The sequence below is a fragment of the Lepisosteus platostomus genome, chromosome 24, assembly GCF_059453375.1.
Source record: "Lepisosteus platostomus isolate fLepPlt1 chromosome 24, fLepPlt1.hap1, whole genome shotgun sequence".
Classification (NCBI taxonomy): Eukaryota; Metazoa; Chordata; class Actinopteri; order Semionotiformes; family Lepisosteidae; genus Lepisosteus; species Lepisosteus platostomus.
Genome location: NC_142634.1, coordinates 6,397,276 through 6,418,254, shown reverse-complemented (window position 1 = coordinate 6,418,254; position 20,979 = coordinate 6,397,276). Strand labels below are relative to the sequence as shown.

Sequence of the window (20,979 nt, the reverse complement as noted above, 5' to 3'; positions counted from 1 at the left end):
CCAGGTAGCGCAGGGTCATAAACACAGGGTGCTGTTGTAATGTACAGCAAATTCCTAGAAATGTTTGGATAGGGAAGAGTTGGTCATTTTTAAGAGGAATCCTAGTGAAAATTTCAGGGTTATTTTTGCACAGGAAGATCTTTAGCTGTATAAAAGGAATAAGGCTTTTGAGCAGAAAACTGAGTCTTTCTTTTGTGGGAGATTTTTTTCATTTTTTGTGTGTGGAGGGCAGATTCTGACTAGGGAAAAAGGAGCTTTTCTTGTGTGCTGGGCGGTTGTGAGTTTGTCCTTTTTTCCAGGGTAGTGTGAACTACACGTTCTAAAACAGAAATCTAGTTCCTTTAAGTGATCAGTATATTTTATATCGTGTAGACATATTATTGCCTTTAAAAAGGAACTTGATGCCAGTCCTCATTATCTGCACTCTTGTGAAATATAACAAAATGCCTTAGTGGAACAGCTAACGTAAGGCATTAAGGATTTTAGGAATTGTCACAAAGGCTTCTGTTTGATGCCTGAATGATCCTATTTAATTTGGTTTTATCTCAAAGGGGTGGGTGATTGCTATAGTAAGACTTCGTGGAGGACACTCTTGGGGAGATAATTATAGAATGAAATACTGCAGATGGCAGTTTTGTCTTCCAGTAGCGAGCTCTGAGCGGAGCTCTGGCAAACATTGTCAGGACAAAAACGTCTTTAACCTCCCCCCCCCCATGCACACCCTCTTCAGACACCACACAAGGCCGTTTCGCTCTCCAAGAGAACTCTGACTGGCTTTCCGTTCTTTTGAGAGAAAAAAAAGCCGTTTATTATTTAATCTGATATGTCCTTCCAGTGCACTTTGAACCATGCTAGTCTTGTTAAACACAGAGCTGTACAAACCTGCACAGGCACAGCAAGGGGTGACTGAAGATGGGATCAGGTCAAGGGTGAGGGGCCGTATTTCTTGTCCTGTGGAGCAGTTGATTTCAATCAGGTTAATTGGGATTGTTGCTAATTGCTGACCTGCATTTTCAGGGCCAAAATTGATCAACTGTTCAGTTCTGGAGAGAGGTTCCTTTCATTATTTTTTTCTCTCACTTGATTTTGCACCACAGATATATAAGAATCTAATCTGTGCTATTTTTCTGTGTTTTCCTGTGTTTCTACCTGTGGTAGAAGTGATGATTAACACATCACGGAGAGCAATCTTCTATCCTGACTGCTGGGAAGAACGACTTGATTTCTTCCCTCGCTATAGGCTGATTGCGCTTTTGTCTCCTCCTAGTGGTCAAACTGGTTAAAGCCTTAACTACTAAAAAAATTAAAATAACGGGAACCGCATGGTTTTATACTGTACAGCCATCATCTAAGGTGTCCTTTCTTTCCTTCTTTCCTAAGTTGAAAAAGGGATTCTTTTTTTAGGAAATTGATTAATTGTTTGGGAAAATTGTTCACAGTCTAGTCTCATTTTCCCCACATTACATCACTATAGATTTTCGGCATTGTCCCTTATTATCATATACATGATTTACCACCTCTTTGTAATGCAGATCTCCTAGACCATTGGTCCTAGAGAGCCCTGTCTAATTAGTCTTACAGGCCACCTGTTTTTAAAGATTGACTAGATACCGATGAGCCACGCGTGTTCAATTAAGAGGGGTGAAATGTGAGGCAATTTCCCAGCCAGAAAAACATCTGTTTTTTTTTTTGCTACAGGTCAAGAACAACGTTGTTTAATCGTGAAACTGTACACTTTCTCATTTGCCAGGCAATTTGGAGTTGTACAGTGGTGGAGTTATTTTAAACGCGTCAAGTTTCCTTTGTGACAGAGCCTCGGTGATGTTCGGGCCCACAGAGCGCGTTAGAAAGCAGCCGAACGAAAGCCAGATCTGTGGTTTGGGTATTCTGGGTTCTCAAAACCCCGACTGGCAGAGTGGGCCCTTTTTTCTCTCTCCTGGCACCAAGATCTTCCCGCCCACCTCCAGGCTACCAGCCAAGATGGCAGCTTCCTGAGATGGAAGTCCGAACAGGATGTGAGCATGTTTGGGGTCAGGCAGGCTGATGCCTGACAAGATTCTCTCGCCAGGAGCTTATGGAAAACCGAGTGTCCCTGCCGCCCGCACAAACTGGCCTGTTGTCTCCCTTTTCTTCCAGAGAGCACCCTGTCCACACAGCCACTGAACCCCTCCACCCCAGCCATGTACAAGTACAGGCCTTCCTTCAGCACCATGCCCAAAGTGCACTACCACCCCACGGGAGAGAAGGTCAGTCTCCATCAGAAACGACTGCAGGGCTTCCCCCAGTGAGCAGATTCCCGAAGTTCAGATCCTATACACCCCTGCGTGCAGTGCATCGCCCTGTGCCTCAGATAATTAACAAAAAACTGCCTTGTAAACACAGATGATATACAGTAAAACCTCGATATTTTCGGCTATTTGAGCTAAATGTTTTGCAACCACTTTTTCTGCATTCGCAGACCAAATTTGCCTGTTCCCAGGCTGAGCAGTAGGAGTGTCTTCGTCGGCCTCCGTAGTCAAAGAACAGCTTGGTGAACAAAGAGTGAACCTGTTTATGTAGCCGTGCACCATGGGTAATGCTTCACTTATTCAGGTTCCAGCAGGGAAACGGAAGATGTGCGTTGTGTGTAGAGCTGTTATCAGAGTAAAGCCTATATGAGACCTCGGGGTTGTACCGCGAAATAAAAAGACACATTAAATAACAGAAAACCCCTCTACTGTCCCCTGTGTTATCACAGTGTCAGTTCTCACGTGCCTCGTGGAAAAGGATTACATAGTAAATTAAAAAGAAGAGAACTGGACAAACCACCAGCGCAGGAGAGCGAGGTCACTTAATTTACTCTGTCTGTTATTACTGTGCAGTAATAAAGTTTATGACAGTACAGTAGCACTGTGTATATAATCGTAATAAAAACGAGATGTAAGTTAAGAAAACGTGCTCTACAAATAATGGAAAAATAACAAACTCTAATACAGGGTACACTATGATATCACACTGGCGATCTCATTTATTTGTTTGCGCATGCAGTAACTTGAATTATAGGGGGAAAACATTGTTTTTTGTTAAATGTCCAGTTTTCATTTTCATGAAAAATACTACCATACAATAAAAAGGCTTGTTTCATGAGCCATGATGTTGTTTAATGAGCTCGATACCCTATTTTCCCCATAAGGTCTGAAATCCCACATTCGCAAACTCACTATCCACAGAGACTTCACAGTACCAGACCCTCACGAATGCGGAGGTTTAACTGTATTTCATGTGGTCCTCAGGTTAGGCGTTCTTCCTCACAGTGTCACTTAGTGAGGAGCTTGTATGACTTTGATATATAATATAATATATATATATAATAATTTGATATATTATTATTGATATATATATATTCCACCCCAAAGGGCTTGGGCAGCCAGTTGACCTTGGACCCCTAGAGGTTTTTCTTCTCCTTACAGAGGAGTTTTTGGTTCCTCTCCTCCGTTGTCTTCTGGTCTTTTCTGTTCTGTATTCACAACATGCATGGGTCACTTGCATTGTTAAGGGCCCTGGGGCAACCTTGTTGTGAAAGGCGCTATATAAATATCGATTGACTTGAATGGTTTCATTGATGGTGATCATAGCTGTCTGAGACAGTTGTCCTCACGTTCCTGTGTCCACAGTGTCAGTGAAGCGAGTTCCTGGGCCAGAGGGCTGTGGGGGGGTCTTGGATCAGGTCAGGGGGCACTGCAAACGGAAGGATCTGTGCGAATTTTGTTGTTTTCGTTTCTCCTTTCTCCTGGCAGATCGTGATGCAAGACGACCGCGAGGCTGCGGCCATTGTGGAGGAGAGTGGGAGGGGTCACGACTACCGCTCGGAGCCCAACCTGGACCTGCCGGAGTACAGGAACCCCTCCCTGCACAGGACGTTCCAGTCCTCGCCCCTGCAGCTGGACTCCTTCGCCGCCAGCTCGCGCTCGCTCAGCCTCAAGCACGCCCACCGCCGCGGGGGCGACAAGGCTGCCCTGCACCCCCTGAGGTCGGAAGGGGCCACCTCCACCCCCTACAAGAGCATCTTCTCTCCCGGCGGGGCGCTGTCCAGCCGAAACGGCAGCCTGTCCTACGACAGCCTGCTCAACCCCGCGCTCTCGCCCGCGGCCAGCGAGTGCCTCGCCCACCCTGGGGTGGCTCCGGGGGGGTACCACTCGCCCTACCTGTCCGCCAAAATGTGCCACGTGCGGGGATCCGAACTGCAGCGCCAGCTCCCGCCCACCTACAGCCCCATCCTGGGGGGCGGCGGCGGCGGCGGGAGGCGCTCGCCTCACCCCCGAGAGCCCTCCCCCGTGCGCTATGACAACCTCTCCAAGACCATCATGGCGTCCATCCAGGAGCGCAAGGAGCTGGAGGAGAGAGAGAAGCTCCTGCATTTGCACGCCCAGGCGCAGGCCCAGGCCCAGGCCGCGGACTCGGGCGTCTACGACGCACCAAGCGGGTACAGCCTGCAGCCGGGCGCCTGCTTCCCCGATGACCCGCGCGGCCACCCGCCGGCCGGCCCCTTCGGCTCCCGCGACGACCTGATGGGCAGCGTTTCGGCCTTCGGCGCCCGGAACCCCCTCCTGCGCTCCTCGGCCACCTCGCTCGGCAGCGCCGCCCTCTCCCGCGCCCCCAGGACTTCCACCACCTCTCTGCACGCGGACCTGGCGAACAACAACGTGCAGGGCAGGCCCAGCGAGGCGCCGTACAGGTCCCCTGCGCACCAGGTGCCCCACTCCCCTTTGGTGCTGCCCCGCTCCCCCTCTTACAGCCACCAAAAGCCCCTCTCCTTCATCAACGCCTTGGAAATGACGGACTCACCACCTCTGGGAGGCCCAAGGTACGAGTCCTAAGTGCATGACGAGAGATTTGAGCATCACCGGGCGTAACTTCCTCCATCAGACAGAGCGGGTGTTTTTTTGCTCACCTTGTACAGGGGTAACGCAAATTCCCTTCAAGGATTAAAGATCAAACGTCTTTTTTGACCTATTAAAGAGAAGGCAGCTCCCAAGTCTGCTCTGGGCAGCCCTGTTACCCGGTTCAGGCGCTCTGAGCCCCTGCGCTTACAGTAGCTCCCCAGGAGACGTGCTCGTGGTTAATGCTGTTTGTGCATGAGGGAGCTAGCTGGTCTTGAAGAGATCTGACAAAATGGGAAAATGGAAAATCTTTTATTTATTTTAACTTGTGCAGTTAAATAAGGAATACAGTGCTAAAATATGCTGGGATATAATTAAATGTTCTGTAGTTAAAGGTGATGTGTGTATTTTTAAATTTTAGAACCAATAAAAGTTTTGCTCTTTTTTTTTTGCATGTTTTTACCTTCTGCCTGTGGACTTGCGCCCTAACACTTCCAGTTTGATTGGTCACTTCTAATTCAGGAATGACCGAGGCTAAGGGGGCTTTCTGCACGTAGTTAGCCTGTTTCATTTGAAGATTATTTAGCCCATCAACCTGCCATGATAGAGAAAGTAATATAGGAGAAGTCTAAAAACAGCACTCTCACACCCTCTACCCCTGAGCATGAGTCCAATCTCCACGCTTTGCTGTGTCTGTGGAACTAAGTGAGGGGGTGGAATTCACAACTGCTTCGGCTCTTAATTTCCATCAGCATGCTCTTGTGATGTGTGTGAAGACAAGAAACAGAACTGTAAATGGTAAAGAATCTAAAACAATCATCCAAAGAAGAAGTGAAGTCGTCTTCTTTTCTTTTATAAGTTGACTGACCTCTTCTATGTATTTTTTAAAGTGCTAACAGGATTAATCTGGGGTGTTTTTTTTTTTTGTATTGCATGTTTACACTGGTCCTTAATGCTCGTTATGCTTTTTGGGGAATAATCTGTCTTGGTTTCCATTTTGCTTTGACTAGCCTGATGCTGTTAAAAAAACGGATCTTGCCTGTGCTGTTTAAGTGAAGCTGAAATAGGCCCAACTGCATGTGCATGGCGGATGAAATGTCTTCGAGTGTGCTAACGCACGACAGCATGTGTGCACGTACGCCCACACCTCCCCTTCAGGATGCTATAAATACACAGTGTGCATGTGAGGAGCTGGCGCCAACGTGCACGAACAAGTGAGGTGGAATTTTTTTTCCCCAGCCATGTAAAATCCCTCCTCTTCTCTTTCCCCTCTCCAGGGACGATGGCCACGTGAAACAGGCCCACAGTAAAATAAACGGGCAGCCCAAAGGCCTGACCAGGGCCGACTGCCGCCTGGGGACCCCGTCCGGTTCCCAGAGTACCCCGGTGAGCCCAGGCCGCCACACGAGTGTTAAAAAAGTGTCAGGTGTGGGCGGGACGACGTACGAGATCTCGGTGTGAGCGGGCATCGCGCCAGCCAGGCCGGAGGCACTGCCGCGGGAACCGCTGGAGCTTGCGTGTTGAGAAGGGGGCCTCGACCAATCGGCCACAGGCTTATTCCCCAGGGAATGACTGTCCAGCCAATCAGACGGTTCCTTCTTTGCCACTGTGGACACAGCAGTCCCACAGTGTCCTGCCCGTGAGCGATGGTCCGGGAGAGGACGTTTTTTTTTCTTCCTCGCACAGGAGGACCTCAAAAAATAAGTTCAAAGTGAAACAAAAGATGAGCCATTGTTGCAGTTTGTTTGTCCAGTCTTGTGTGTAATCCACTGGGAGAGGGACCAGTCAGGTTGATACCATTTTTTTAAGACGACATTTTGTTATGGCTTTGAAAGCCATCCACACTCCGTTTCAAGTTTTTGTCTTCATTCCACCATCACGTGTACTCTTCTCCACCGAAAACCCAAATAAGGGCCAATCATTTGTCGCAGGTCAACAAAATCCCTCTTTTGCTAATATTGGAGTCTTGCTAATATTATGTGAAATATTCTGTATTGGTAAGAATGACACATTTCAGTTTTCTGTGTTTGGCTCACATGGAGAGGTTTAAAAGATCCTTCCTTTTGGTATTCGTTCTAAGGTTCGTTACGTTATTTTTCATTACATTTTGATTTTCAGAGGAGCCAAGCGGATGTTAGCAGTTTGATAAAATGTAACGCACTTCTTGAACCTTCATTAACCAAAACATACATGGAACGTCTTGCGAGGTTGAATTTAAGAAACAGAACAAGTAGTGCTGATTTTCTTTCGCGTGTGTGAGGGTGTTGTGTTTCTGACTGCGTCCCAGTGCTTTGTTTGATGTGTTATTGTTTCTCCTGAGAAGGGAGAGAGGCAGGAGCTCTGTAGCAGTAGCCTGTGTTGTGTGTTGCCATACATTTCAGTGTGCAGGTGGAATTCTCTTGGGCAGCCATACAGGATTGAGGAACTATATTTAATGCCTATCAGATAGTTATTTGTAAACAAATTCTAGTGTATAAAGTCACCGTTATTTTGTTTCTTTCTTATATCCAGCATTTCAGTTGGTTTTCACATTACTTTGGTTGTTTTTTTTATCATTTTTACAACTAGAAATGATTTTTTTTTAGGTCTTGGGTGAACTTTATATAATTTTCTAATGCAAATGCAAAAAAAAACAAATCCAGACTCTTTTGGATGTGGAAAGAGATAAATGGAAAGTGTGACAAAATCACTTTTGAGAGATTAGCACCAAGGTAGCTAAGCTACCTGGTGCAAAAGGAAAGATTTCTTTTTTCTAGGCCATGAAGAAGAAAAAGAAATCAAATTGTCAGGCTGCGCTGCTGCTGTCTCAGTGCTTAAATGTATATGCTTATGATTGTGCAGTTTCCTTTGTCTCTCTAACAGATGTAATGTTCAATAAAGGATTTGAGTTCTTGTTTTTAAGGCAGGACAATGTTAATGCCACCTGTCTGGTACAGTGCATTTGTTATCTTTAGGAATGCCCTACCTAGAGGAAGGAAATAATGGACAAAAAACAAATTTGCATTTCATTAAACATTTTAGTTTGACATGAAGGTACGTTTTTTTAAGCCATTGATTAAAGATAGCCTTGAATTTTCAGTCTCCTGATTTTTTTTTAAAACTGCTGCTCAGTCGATTGGTCCAAAATGAAGTTACATCCCTCAAAATCTGCAGAAAATTTAGTAATGGGCTAAAAGAAACGATGACCGCATGCCTCCGCGCTTTTTTTGTGTCCATAAAGAATTTGCATGCTAGTGAATAGTCTCCGCCAGTTTCTAGGAATTAGGAGTGTGGCTGTTATTCAGCCAGCAGGGAAAGCTGAATCGCAACATTTTTACCCCTTCCTCTGGTTCTGTGACAGCACCTCTTGTGTTTTTGCATTTCATTCTTCTTCTGAGAAGGCATAATCGATGTGGGAGAAGAAAAGGTTCTCTTACATGGATGGGCTGGGAAATAACCTTTTCTTCTGTGGGAGGGGTTTGTAAATTTTGGGACTGAGACAGGATCATGACTGCCTGCTGGCCACTGCCACACCTACTGGTCTTTAGTTAGAATGATTCCCGGTTTGTGTTGTTTTTATTTTGAACAGCTCCCAGGAACTTGTAGCAGCAGAATTACGGGTCTGAGGCTCCAGTGCCACATTCTCTTATTTACCAAACAGTGGTAAAGCATACTCTAAATTTTTACAATGTGTTCACACTTGGCTACACTTTACTGCTCTGATGACTGACATTAATGAGAACAAACAGCAACACATCTGCCTCCAGCACAGATTAGGAGTACCTCACATGAAACACCTGCCTTTAATTAATTTGAATGAGGGCTTGAGCATTTTTAAGTGCAAGTCTGTTGTATGTCTGATCCTCATCGATGTGGTATAACTACAGTCTTAGTGGGTTTTTTTTTTTAGATCTTACCATTTTAATCCTCCCCTATTTATTTTGTCGTCATAACTTGTTATACCATCTGAAACCATCTCATTACTTGACACCATACATTTTACATGTGTAAACCCTTTCAAAGTACACAAAGGTGCTAAAAACCATTTCTGTCAAGTGACAAAACGATTTTGAGAAGTCCCCTAAATGCTGTACTATTGATCAGATGCTGAATTTCAACTTTGACTTTTCAATAATTAAAGGACACAGAAATGCAATGCTTTCCTAGATGGCTGTATTATAGAACATTAACGATATCCGTTCCTCCAAAATGGGATTAAAAAAAAAACTAACAGCAGTAGCATGCTCTTTGGAATGAGCACATTGTACTCGAGCGAGAGAATGATTTTGGAGGGATTTGAAATGTACAGTGTTGAAAAAATCTTCGGCATTTTTCCTCAGCCAATCACCCTTAAAGAGGTGGGTTACGGACTGTAAGTTTTGTTAACTAAGATCTAGAAACGTGTTCAGGCTGTAGTGTCAGAACCAAACCACAAACAACTGCAATTGTCCTCTTGGCTGTGCTTTTTCCAGCCCTTCTTACTGGAATCTCTAGAATAAAGGGCTGAAAGGAAGCCTCTTATCTCCTGAGACTGTGCCAATTCTCTCCCATCTCCTCCACCACTCCTGACCGCACATCCTGCACTCCTTCACTCCTCCCATCTCTCCACCAGGTTTTGATTGTGCCAAATCGGGGGTCGTGGAAAGAGATAAACTGCACTAAGCCAGAGTCACCCACTGTAAGCTGCTAAGTTGGTTATAAAAAGCAGTTAAAAAAAACACAGCCACTCCTGCCAGTCTCTTAACGTCTAAAGGAAATGGCCCACACACCCTTCTCCCTGTGGGTCTTGAATTCCACGTGGACTCATTTGATTAATTTCTCAACCTGCAAAGCCAAATCCTGAAAAGGCTCAGTTCAGTTCGGAAAGAAAGATTCAGCTGGAGGGGAAATGGGGGAGCTCGGATATAGTCACAGCCATTCAGTTTTGATTCAGTTATGAATTTGTGTAGTGTGATCGTTTTCTGAATACTACCGAGCAGCTGAGTGATTTACTATGTATAACTTATGGTGTTTCAGCAGCGTGGTACAGTGGTCAGGGATCAAATCTCAGGAGAGACAGTGCTGTTGTACCTTTGAGATGCTTCAACTGAATTGGTCCAGTAAAAAAAAAAATCCAGCTGTATAAATAGGTGCAAACATACACTGTTTGGGATAAAAGTGTGAGCCAAATTAGTCATTTAGGATCAGAACTTTGTTCCTGTCCTAGGATAAGAAAAAAAGGTTGTTAATGCTGGGATAGTTCAGGTGGGCAGCTGCGTCAGCATGCGTAGGCTGCAAAGGAACAAGTAATAGGTTTATTCCATGCTGAAAAAAAGAAGAAAGAAAACACAACGTTTCCACCTGAAGAAGGCTCCACGGCCGAAACATTGTGGTTTCTTTCTTCTTTTTTTTTTAGCATGGAATAAACCTATTACTTGTTCCTTAATGCTGGGAGCTCATCAAGTTAGGAATATTAATAAAATGATCACCGCCTGAGGGGTCAGGAAGCAAATGAGACACATACTTCCCTTGAATTACAAAATTATTTTTAAGTTTTTAAAAACCTAATGTAAAGCCAGAATTATATGAAAAATGTAAACAGGTGGAGTATATTAACCCAAGACAAAAATATATAGTTCATCTGAAATTTAGGAAAATTGTCGCAGAAACGTTAGCTACCTGCTTGCTTGAGTTCAAAAGTAAGAGGTAATAGGATTTTGTTTATACCATTGAGCACTCGCGAATAAATCAGATTCAATTATGTCATTACATCTTTAAGATTTCAACAGTTTCATTAAATGTCAGAATGTATTATCTTTTTGCAATATGTAGGCCTCTGCAGTAAATATACAGGTAGTAAAACTGGAACATGTAAAAGATGAACTTACAAGAAATATATAATGGTATACAGAGCACAAGAAGCTACTGAAGGTTAATGAAGGCCATCTATGAATCGGACTTGTAGTTGTGCCACACGCTGTGGAGTGGGGAGATTAGTGTGAGCACATAGACTGCATTAGCTGGTTAACAGTAGACAAAATATATAAATCTATTTTCACCTGTATATAAGCACTTAAGTTTTTATTAAAGACCTTTTCATCCTTATAACATTTTATTTTTTAGATCTGTTTTGACTTATCTTTGTCTTTATGTACTCTGTATGTATTTTCTTCTTTATAGAAGTTTAACTCTGGGAGGCAAAAGGCTTTGACGTTCAGCTTTCTACTATCTTGTCCTAAATATCATAAAGAAATCTGAAAGTCAAATGTGTGGAAACCTTATTTCCAATCTTCCTGCTGCGCAACACACTTAACTCAATGGCATAAACAGCGTAACTGCGGGCTGCGGTCTGATTTCCACTCTGGGATTGCACAAGCTACCAAACTGCACACAATGCCTCTCCTTTAATTTAGTTGGAAAAGGAATGTCTCAACACTGAGGTGATATGGGGTCAGACTCCAGTTCTGCTGGTGTATAATGGCAGGCAAACACCACCCAGGTGTGAGCTGTACAGTGGTGGATGAAGTGGGACCCAAACAGAATAGTAAGAGCTTTGAAATCCTTTGGTAGGAGAAGCATTATATTTAGTTATGGGAATTGTCACTTAATTATTAAAATGCACTGAGCAAACTACAGGCTCTCAAACCAGTAAAAATGTAAGTTACCACTCTAGAAAGAACTTTCTACAGAAACTGCAACGCTATTTCTAAATCTGAGGTTGCTCATCTCAGTGCACAGTTAACACTGCCCAGATAAACTGACGAAGCTCCCGACTTTTTAAACATTTTACCGTCCGATTCTACGGCACACCTGACGTTTCCACAGCCTACGGTTCAGAAAGCACAGAGGGTGATGCGTCTGAAAATAATTTATCAAAAACAGAGAAAAGATCCATGGAGAGGAAGAAAAAAGTGTACCAGTGGACCACAAACCACAAACATATCAGTTCCGTTCTTGTGACCAGTTTAAAAAAAAATTACATCAACACTACAGGTTGCACAGTGTGAGTGTTTTACAGCTACCTGTGCAACACCCTCAACTCACAGCTGGCAGCCCACTGGAGCTCAGCAGGTGTGAGCCTGGTCCGTACCTGGATGGGAGACCTCCTGGGGAAAACGAAGGTTGGTGCTGGAAGAGGTGTCAGTGGGACCAGTAGGGCGCGCCCACTCTGCAGTCTGCGTGGGTCCCCCATTAGTGACGATGACACTATACTGTAAAAAGGCAGCATCCTTCAGATGAGATGTAAAACTTGACTGTGTTCATTAAAAATCCCAGCTCATTCCTCGAAAAGAGTAGGGGTGTTACCCCAGTGTCCTGGCCAAATTTCCCATTGGCCCTTACCTACCATGGCCTCCTAATAATCCCCACCTCTGAACTGGCTTCATCACTCTGTTCTCTTCCCCACAAAATAGCTGATGTGTGGGGAGTGTACTGGTGCACTTTGGCTGCCGTCACATCATCCAGGTGGGGCTGCACACTGGTAGTGTCCAATAAAGCACAATGTAAGTGTAAGGAGTTATTATTGTATAGCTGGATCACCTGCACGTGCTTTAAACGTACAATATTTCACTTATTCTCACCATTAAGAAACACTTCAGCTAAAGTCTTAACTACAATATACTGCTCTAATGCTCCAAAGAGCAAAGGCAGGACAGGTCATCACTATTAGTTTTAGAACTTTAAATTGTAAAATGGCAACTGGAAATGGTTTCGCTAAACCATTTTCCAAAAAACGCCCGTTTCAGGTTCACGACTTCTCTCTTCCCTGCAGTCTGGAAAGCCCAGTTCAGGCCAAGGTCTTAGACATAGGAAGTGGAGAAGATTCCAGAGACCACATGTAAGTTTATGAATCAACTGGAGACAAATCACCAAAGAATTTAAATCCGGTGCCAAACAAAGTCTCCAAACTTTCCATTCCAGTATGCCCGTTTCACTTCCTGTTGGAACACTGCAAAGCAATGGCTACATCTTAGGCATTTTTTCAGAAACGCATGGGGAAAAAAATAATTCGCCCTCGTATGAAGAGACCAGCCTATTTACGCACCTGTAAAAATTGACATCACAAAGGAAAAACACATCTAAGAACACTGGGGAAAATAAAAATGGAGAAACTTAAGTATTTCTTTAAAATCCTTTAAAAGTAGTTAAAGCACTAGGGTTTAACTGGGGAGCTGTTGCTAATGCCACTGCGGTAAATGCCGTTTGTATGGAGCTCCACCTTGTGGACATTGTTAGAACTACAAGCTCAAAGCACCTGCGACTTTTTCCATTTGGATCACACATGAAGAAAACTGAATTTACAAAGTACATGACACTTTATGTCGCCACAAATGCCAGCAGCAAAGCAATACCACACAGGCAAATTCCTAAATCAGAGCCAATGAAACAAAAATCTAATCACCCTCATACTCCCCTAATTTCAAACTAGGTATCAAAAACTATTGGTCAGTGTAGTTTCCTGTTGTGTCAACTTACCCTCTTGATCCCCTAAATTATACATTTATAAGCGCTATACAACAGTGCACATGTAACACACACACAAGGGAAAGAGGTCAGTAAAACTACCCAACACACCAAAGGACAGGTCTTAAAGCAAGGTGTAAACTGTCAACATACAGCTTTTCTCCACTCAAGACCAGTTAATTCATACATAACGTTTCTTTGCATGTACAGCATGGAAATAAATATCTTCTGCTGCATAAAGCCTGTTTTAATTCTAATTCCACTCCAGTATAAGATTTACTTAGGCGACACTGTACTTGAATATTGGGAAACTATATCTGCATGAAAATAGCAGTTTGGTTACTTTTGAAGAGGATTAAACATCTCGTACTATTTTTAACCACCTTTTCGCAGAACAAGCCAAGGGGTGACATTAGCATAATATGGATGATATTATCATATTATCTGTCCAAAAATAGTTTATGTGCATAGCTCTCATTGAAACAGCATACATATTACACACAAAACAAAGCACAAAGAAGATATCGTGCAGAAGCAACCCACTAGGGACAATTTCACTCTGTGGTTGTAAAATGTCTTGGTTGCCCGTTTCCTCTCAAGGGATACTATGTGATGATATAGGAACCAACACCACCATTGTTTCTCTTGCCTTAAAATTATTACTGGTTTAAATATAAAATGTAAAATGCATGAAGGCTGAGAAAAAGTTAAAAAACAGAGCAGCAAAGTTTTTTTATAAACCAGAAAGATGGCTCTTATGGACTACGATTCAAGGTTATGACGACTAGGCCTCGATGACTTTGCCTCTCCTTCTACATTCAGATCTTGCTCCAGTTGTTAAAATGCTTATGGTTTCAACTTTACTTGAGAAAAACAACTCGCTCTACAGTAAATCTTTCCAGACTGCTAAGGAAACCCATTTCCTGTCCAGGGTATGATGACACCTTTGACTGTAGAGCTCTCTGGTTTGGATGCAGAGGACTGTTTGAAGCAGGCCTTGCGAGGGGTAGCCATAAACCGACGAGGGCAACAACGCTGACAACTCTGATTATGACCCACTCGCGATGCTGGGAGTAGAAAAACCTACAGAAAACAACTGAGAACTACAGTACTAGATGAGATATGCATACATGTTTGAACAGATGACAAAGTAGACAGCATTATACTTTAATTTGATTTGTTCACAACCTTTTTACATCATGTGTAACATGGTACCACTATATAAAAAAACTGAGATCATTCAATCCTCAAATCCTTCATTGAGCTTCAATTGAAGATTTATTATGTGCCATGTCCACACTGTCCAAAAACAAAAGTGCTAACTACATAGGGGAATGCTGGGAAGTGTTCAGTCAAGCAATAAAGTTTCCTTAACCAGCTGATCTGCACCTTGTGTGCGTCAGATGGACTGGTTGGGATGGGTCATACTGTAATGCAAATGCAGTATTTTGAGGAAGGTAAGCAGCAACTCTTTAATGCTTGAGTCCATTAAAGCAGTCACGGTTTTGCCTTTGTATAAATTCTCCTCACTTAACCCCCCTTTTCTGAATCAATCCCCCCCACACTGCAGAACTTTAAGGAAGGATCTTGCCCACTGTCTAATGCTACTTCAGCATCAAGAAGTGCACCTGATCGCTCATCCCCTTTGCCAAAGTATCTTAAAAATAGAAACATGCAACGTCATGATCCTTAAAATAAGACATTTCCAGTGCAACTGGAAATGAAAGTCTGCTTCCCAATGTAATGGGCCACAAGGTTACAAGCAGCCAGTCTGCACTGAGCAGGGCAGGGTCTATCAAGTATACTTATGTAACCGAGCAATTTATTGTGAAAGTATATAAAAAGCATTAGTAGCGCTTGAAATATACTTACAGATGCACTGGCACTTTTAAAATCACAAAGGAAGTAAGGATTTGCATTAGAGAACTTAGGTGCAGGTATTACAGGATCTTCCTTATCTAAGCACAAGGCTTTTCCTCTTGGCAATATCTAGCCTTTTTATATATTGAGAATTGGAGTAGATCTTTTTAATTTGCATATAAAAATGAAAGCCTTAGTATTACCACATAAGAGAAAACTGTCACTTGGATCTAGATCAGAGACAGCCTTAGGTCCAAGAAGTTTAAATCCTTTATGCTATTTTTACATTTCCACAATTGTCAATAAGATTAACAATGTGGAAAAAAAAAAAACTTTGGGCTGCTAAATTAGATACTTTTGTTATATATGACATACTTCCTTATGTTTTCTACAAGCTGAGAGGAAAATGTCGCTTTACAAATGCTCCTTAATTTCCTGTTCATCTCAGAAATGTCAAACATCAGTCTGAAAGTAACCTGCACAAACATTTGTCTTTTACTCCAATTCTGAAACCTTTACTTAAAAAAAGAACAAAACAAAAATGTGCTACCCAATGTGGGAATTACCATTTTCACAAGCCTCATTTCACAGTACAATGTCATGTTAAGTTACTTCGAGTTACAGGTGACCATAATATCGACAACTCATTTCCACTATGGAAAAAAATCAGCACAGAACATTTTGATGGCTGGGAAATGAATATTCTGAAGCGTCTCTTATGATCTCAGAGGGCAAGAACCTTAGAAGGAAAAAAAAAAGACCTCGTGAAGCATCCAAATTCAGTTTGTTTATAAAGTCTGTCATAAAAAAAACAAAAAAAAAACAATGAAAACCAAAGGACTAGAGGAAAGCCAAGAGCCAGATTTTTACTGCTTCTCTTCTGCCTTTTTCTCAGGCTCCTCCTCCTCTTTCTTCTTAGGCTGCTCTTCGTCGTTCTGCCCCGCCGAGTCCTTGGTCACCACATCCTTCACGGACAGCTCCTCCAACTTCTCTGCCACTTTGTTAGTGCTGTCATCGTTGCCTGCTTGAAAATGCACAAAAGCTGCATTTACCTCTCCCCCCGCGTCGGCAGAGCCAAAGACATCGCCCATCTTCTAAATGTTATACCACAAATACCCCCCCCCCGCTGGAGTTCTCTGCACCGTATTCAATCCAGAATTGAACTCAGATAGAAGTATAAAAAAAATCACATTATGTAGCAGGCACACTTAATCTCAGCACCTTCGAAAGCAGGGACTCCAAACCTGGTCCCACAGAGCCCCCGTCAAGTCAGTCTAATGAGTTCGTTATAACTTAGGAAGTCAATCGATTCAGTCCTCAAACACTGAAGGTGCTTGAGAGGTTGTTCCCATATCACCTCCAGATTACTTTAACAATCCTCCATTTGAACTGATCGCAATGAAATAACTCCAGGTCTTTAGAAGCTGCTGACCTACAAAACCTGCTCAACTGGGGCTCTCTAGGATCAGGGCTGGACACCCGTTTTAGAGGCGATGGGGTAACAAAAACAGCCCACTAGAAGTGACAAGTCTTTACATAATATGAGCTGGACATCCAGACGTTTCACATTAGCAAGTGTGCGTAAAGGCAACAAAGAAGAAGGAACTATAATCAATGCAGTTTGCAAAGAGAAAATTAGTTATCGTCCGATTTTAGGGAAGTTGGAAGTGATCAAGGCATAATGATGATAAATTATTAACATAACCAGGTATAGTTTGAGAACGTGTTTTTCCAGCCTAATGCTTAAAAATTTGCTCCCAAGTCTCAGTATTTATATACTATTAAATAAAAAGACTATAATAAATACAATATGATAGAATAATAAATACTATACTAATAAATAAATAAGCCACAGCATACTTCAATGTGGATATGGATTTTTTAAATCATAAGATTCAGAAAAGAAGATATGGCTGATTAAGTGTTTCAAAATACACAGACACTTGCCTTAGAAAAGGCTTGTATTTGTGATATTTTGAATTTTAATCTAGCAGACTGAAAAAGCACCAGGCAGGATTGAGCAGCCTGGGACAGAGTGAGTCTGCAAAGGCTTAGTATTACACAACAGATATAGATAAGGAAATCATGTTTACCTGAAATCTCTTGACTTCGTATCACTTCTTCCTTGCATTCATCAAACTTTGCTTTAAACTTTTGCGCATCTAAAAAACAGAAATTCCTTAAATACAACATTTCTCAGCTTTGTGGCAAAGACTGTTAAAAATGGCTATTTCTATCAATGTGGTGGCCTAATATATCTGCAGTTTAAAAGCTGGCACCACTGTATGGTGCAATGCAACACCTGAATTCTGTCCTTATTTTTTCTTTAATATCTCTCATGTTCTTTTGAAACAAACCTTGAGTGGAAACTACATGGAAATTAATTTACAACTGAGAACAGGGGGCATTTCTTTACACAAAGGGTTGTGGGAGTATAAAACAAGCTACTCAACTATATAGTTGCAACCCATAGCCTGGCTTCTTTCAAGAAAGAATTGAAGGAGACTCTTGGAACAATTAACCACTTACTACCCAACAAACAAGAGGCTACTCAGCTCTTGTTTATCTCCTATTCTTTAAAAAGTCAAACTAGAGTAAAGCGGCACTGTTTATTTTTCCCCACCCAGGTGCCCTACACGAACACTCACTCTCTGCATTGAGGAATCGGATGGCCAAGAGCTCAGGTTTGGGTTCTTCATCGGCGAAGTCCGCATGTGTGTTCCAAACCCAAGCCCGGTCACTTCCGGCGTTTGGCCTGAGTTCCATCAAAGGAGCGACTGAAAGAAGACCAACACTTGTTAACATGCAATTCACAACTCGCCAGCTTTCAGGCAATGCTACAAACAATGGCAGTTTTACTACTAGATTGAGGCCTAAATCTAAAATATAACAATGACGTAAATTTAGTTCCCCCATTACCCATTTATTCATCCATCACATACCGTTCTTGTGATTTCATGTGATGTTTCGCTTGTAAGTTTTGTATTGTGTGGGAGAAGCCCAAGAAATTTCCGCAGTAGGGGAAATAAAGTACTTTAAATAAAGCAGATATTCTATTTTAATAAAGTATCTATCTTTTAAGCACGTCTTCAACGGACACAAAGAGCCACAGCACAAGAAAAGGCAAAACACCTACTGTTGTGGTTTGCACAGATTTTGAGAGTCCTGTCTCTCCTCATCAGCAGACGGATGGTTCCTTTCTCTTTGTGCCTCAGGAGCTTAACATCCCCGGTGCCTCTCTCCTTCCACTCCGGGGGGTCGTTCTCCGAAGCGAACCGGTACAGCTTTGCTCGCCTAAAGATGGGAAACACGCGCTGTGAGAGCAGCCTGCTCAACCTCAGAGCGATAAAGACTACACCACAGACCGAGTGGACATTCTGCGGCCTGCAAGTAGATTCCATCGTAATAACCACGTAATGTCTCTGTGGTGTTAAACCATTCTTTGCATTTTCTTTACAAATCTTCAGAACTATAAACTAAGCACCACGGCAAAATCTTGAACAATTCGGATGGTTGATGGAGGCAGGCAATGAAAATTTGCTCGTCTTTAAATGTTAGACTTTCAAAGGATTGTCCAAATCCTTTGCAGCCTCCTTAAAATTGCAAAGGGCGACACTTTCAAGCACTCAGAGAAACATATCTTTGAGACACACGTCAATGAAGAGGCCCGCAGGATGGCTTCGGCCTAAATAGGTGCTTTCTTACATCTTAAAGAGTTCCTCCTCATCCTCCTCCAATGTTTTCACCTCCTGCTCAGGCAGCGACACGATGGGCTCAAAATGAGGGTCGTGGGTAGACTCATCTGCATTCTCTGCAGTGGTCTCATGGTCTTCCTGTGTATCCTGAGAAAGACAAGAAGACTCGTTGACACACAGAAACCAGAAAGGCAAGTCCTCTTGAGTTCATTTCTCGGTGTGGATGTATTGTAACCAAAGCTTAAAACTCAAAACGAGACGTTTAATTCTCATCACAAGCTTCATTGCACAGTTAAGAGGAGAAACACCCCCCACCATGACACAAGAATGTAAAAGCACAGGAAACGAGGGGAAATAAGTTAAAAATCTGGGAAAATGTCGAGGATTCATCAGGGGTGGTGTACATTAGAGAGTGGGGGGACGTTCATTACAGATCTAGCATGTGAACTAGCACAGTGTGCAACTACGCACCAGCACTATGAAGTGAATAGGGGGGATTTAGAAGATCCTGCTTTGGAGCGAGGTTCTCTTTGGAGTGAAACTGCTGTGGCAACTGGACATAATGCCACTAATGCTGAGTAAGGAGCTTCAAATTTTGCATGAGAAGATTTTTTGCCTATAGGCCTCAATCGGCTGCACTTGCATGCACATGCAACAATATAGACAATACAATCCAGACAGATTCTTTTTTTTAACTCAAAAAGGTTGTGGTGTGTCCAAATGGTCTTCACACTCCCCCCCCCCCCCCCCCATCTTGCGTTTCCTTGGCTGAACTGACTTATCAGCTATATTCAAAGCACATCATCATAGGGAATTAAAGTCCAAAAAAAATGTACAACTGGATGAGCCGTCGGTAGATCTGAATTAGAACATGCAGACGTGCACTCTAAAAGTCAAGCCTTTCCCTTATGAAGAAACCCATTGCATGGATTGTTTTAAAACCATAAATGTAAATACAAGGCCTTTTCTTTGACATCCAGCAGAATCCCTTTCGACCACAACTGTGCCGCCTTTTAACATCTGCATTGTCTGTTGCACACGACTTAGCTTAAACGTCTAGATAATAAGAAATTCAACCATTGTTCTTCAGTGAAACATGGCGAAATGAAAACCCCCTTGAAAAACTCAGGTCAATTTTTAATCAATAGGATATCTAGATCTGATGCCGTTACGAAAATAAAACGCAGCAGTTATTCAGCCCTTATAACTTCTAGAATTGCACCGGGGCATTTTTTCTACCTGCTGTTATCGGCTCATACGTTTTATGGAAAGACTCAAATGACAAAATAAACATTAAGTAAAAAAAAATGCCGAAACACGCCATTTGTGAGTGCGATGATGCGCTGGGACACTGCAACTTGCAGACAATGTGAGGGTCACGTTGTGAACGCCAGCAGTCTGCGTGCACCGCGATAGCCGCACTGGAAAGGCTGAAAAACCCCAGGAGACAAAATGCATCACACGGGAACTGATTTCAAAAACGTAAAAGGACTCTCAAAAATAAAAATTAACCCGACGATACAAGCGGAATAACCTGGGCTCAGCTAAAAGCTTAACCTGGCAGTGAAGGACGACGCAGGTGGACGTGTTTTAAACTTTTTTAAACACAGCTTTCCAAATGCAGCAACAGCAAAAAAAAAAACTTAAGACACGGGGCACTTTGATGCAGAAACTTAGCTGTTTGACACCCCCCCCAAAAAAAACCTCTAACCTGCTGGCCAGGAGAACGACATCAAACCCTCCACACCCCGGCCGGCTTTTAAAAATTTCCCCCATGATAGCCCGAAAAGAGAGATAAAACGCAATAATATCCCCTAAAACCGGCCTCTTGATCTTCCAATACCGGTTTTCTCGAAATCAGCAAACGATAAGACGCCCTGACGCCCGATCCTTACCTTGGTATCTGCCATGTTGTACAAGATGATTGCGGATTACGGAACGGGTGGCCGATGTTTAATTTAAAAACCGCCCGTGTCTGTCGATCCCTCTCTCTTCCTGCTGCTCCTTTCGCGCCCTGAAAAGTTCCTCCTCCGGCATTTACCTCACTCCCAGCAGCCTCCTCCCGTCGCCGCTAAATTACACCCCGACTTTCCCCCCCCTTTTCCCCTCCTTTCAATTTTAGACATAAAAACCTAAAATTAAAA

General features: G+C 42.9%; 2 protein-coding genes and 1 non-coding gene across 4 annotated transcripts in view; 1 reads left to right on the top strand and 2 right to left on the bottom strand.

Moving 5' to 3' along the window:
- The window catches only part of zdhhc8b (zDHHC palmitoyltransferase 8b), a 77,476-nt gene extending 69,539 nt beyond the window's left edge, over positions 1–7,937 (top strand). The window contains exons 9-11 of the mRNA XM_088618106.1: positions 2,137–2,246; positions 3,777–4,843; positions 6,137–7,937. Coding sequence (XP_088474232.1) covers positions 2,137–2,246; positions 3,777–4,843; positions 6,137–6,320 — 1,361 coding nt within the window. The 3' untranslated portion in view covers positions 6,321–7,937. The remainder of the gene's footprint in view (positions 1–2,136; positions 2,247–3,776; positions 4,844–6,136) is intronic.
- Positions 7,938–14,431: 6,494 nt separating this feature from the next.
- Positions 14,432–20,896, bottom strand: ranbp1 (RAN binding protein 1). 2 transcript variants are annotated; one of them, XM_088618113.1, is made up of 6 exons: positions 20,731–20,896; positions 18,846–18,982; positions 18,277–18,434; positions 17,789–17,917; positions 17,234–17,302; positions 14,432–16,164 (listed from the first exon to the last, which is right to left on the bottom strand). In XM_088618113.1, exons 1-6 carry the CDS (start codon positions 20,743–20,745, stop codon positions 16,007–16,009), a joined length of 666 nt encoding a protein of 221 aa, XP_088474239.1. In that variant the 5' UTR covers positions 20,746–20,896; the 3' UTR covers positions 14,432–16,006. The 2 variants fall into 2 exon arrangements, with proteins under 2 accessions (XP_088474239.1, XP_088474240.1); XM_088618114.1 differs by having other exon boundaries at positions 14,432–16,161.
- Positions 17,058–17,185, bottom strand: LOC148641484 (small nucleolar RNA SNORA77). Its single transcript, XR_015929911.1, has one exon. It is a non-coding gene; the product is annotated as a small nucleolar RNA SNORA77 (small nucleolar RNA).
- Positions 20,897–20,979: the final 83 nt, after the last annotated feature.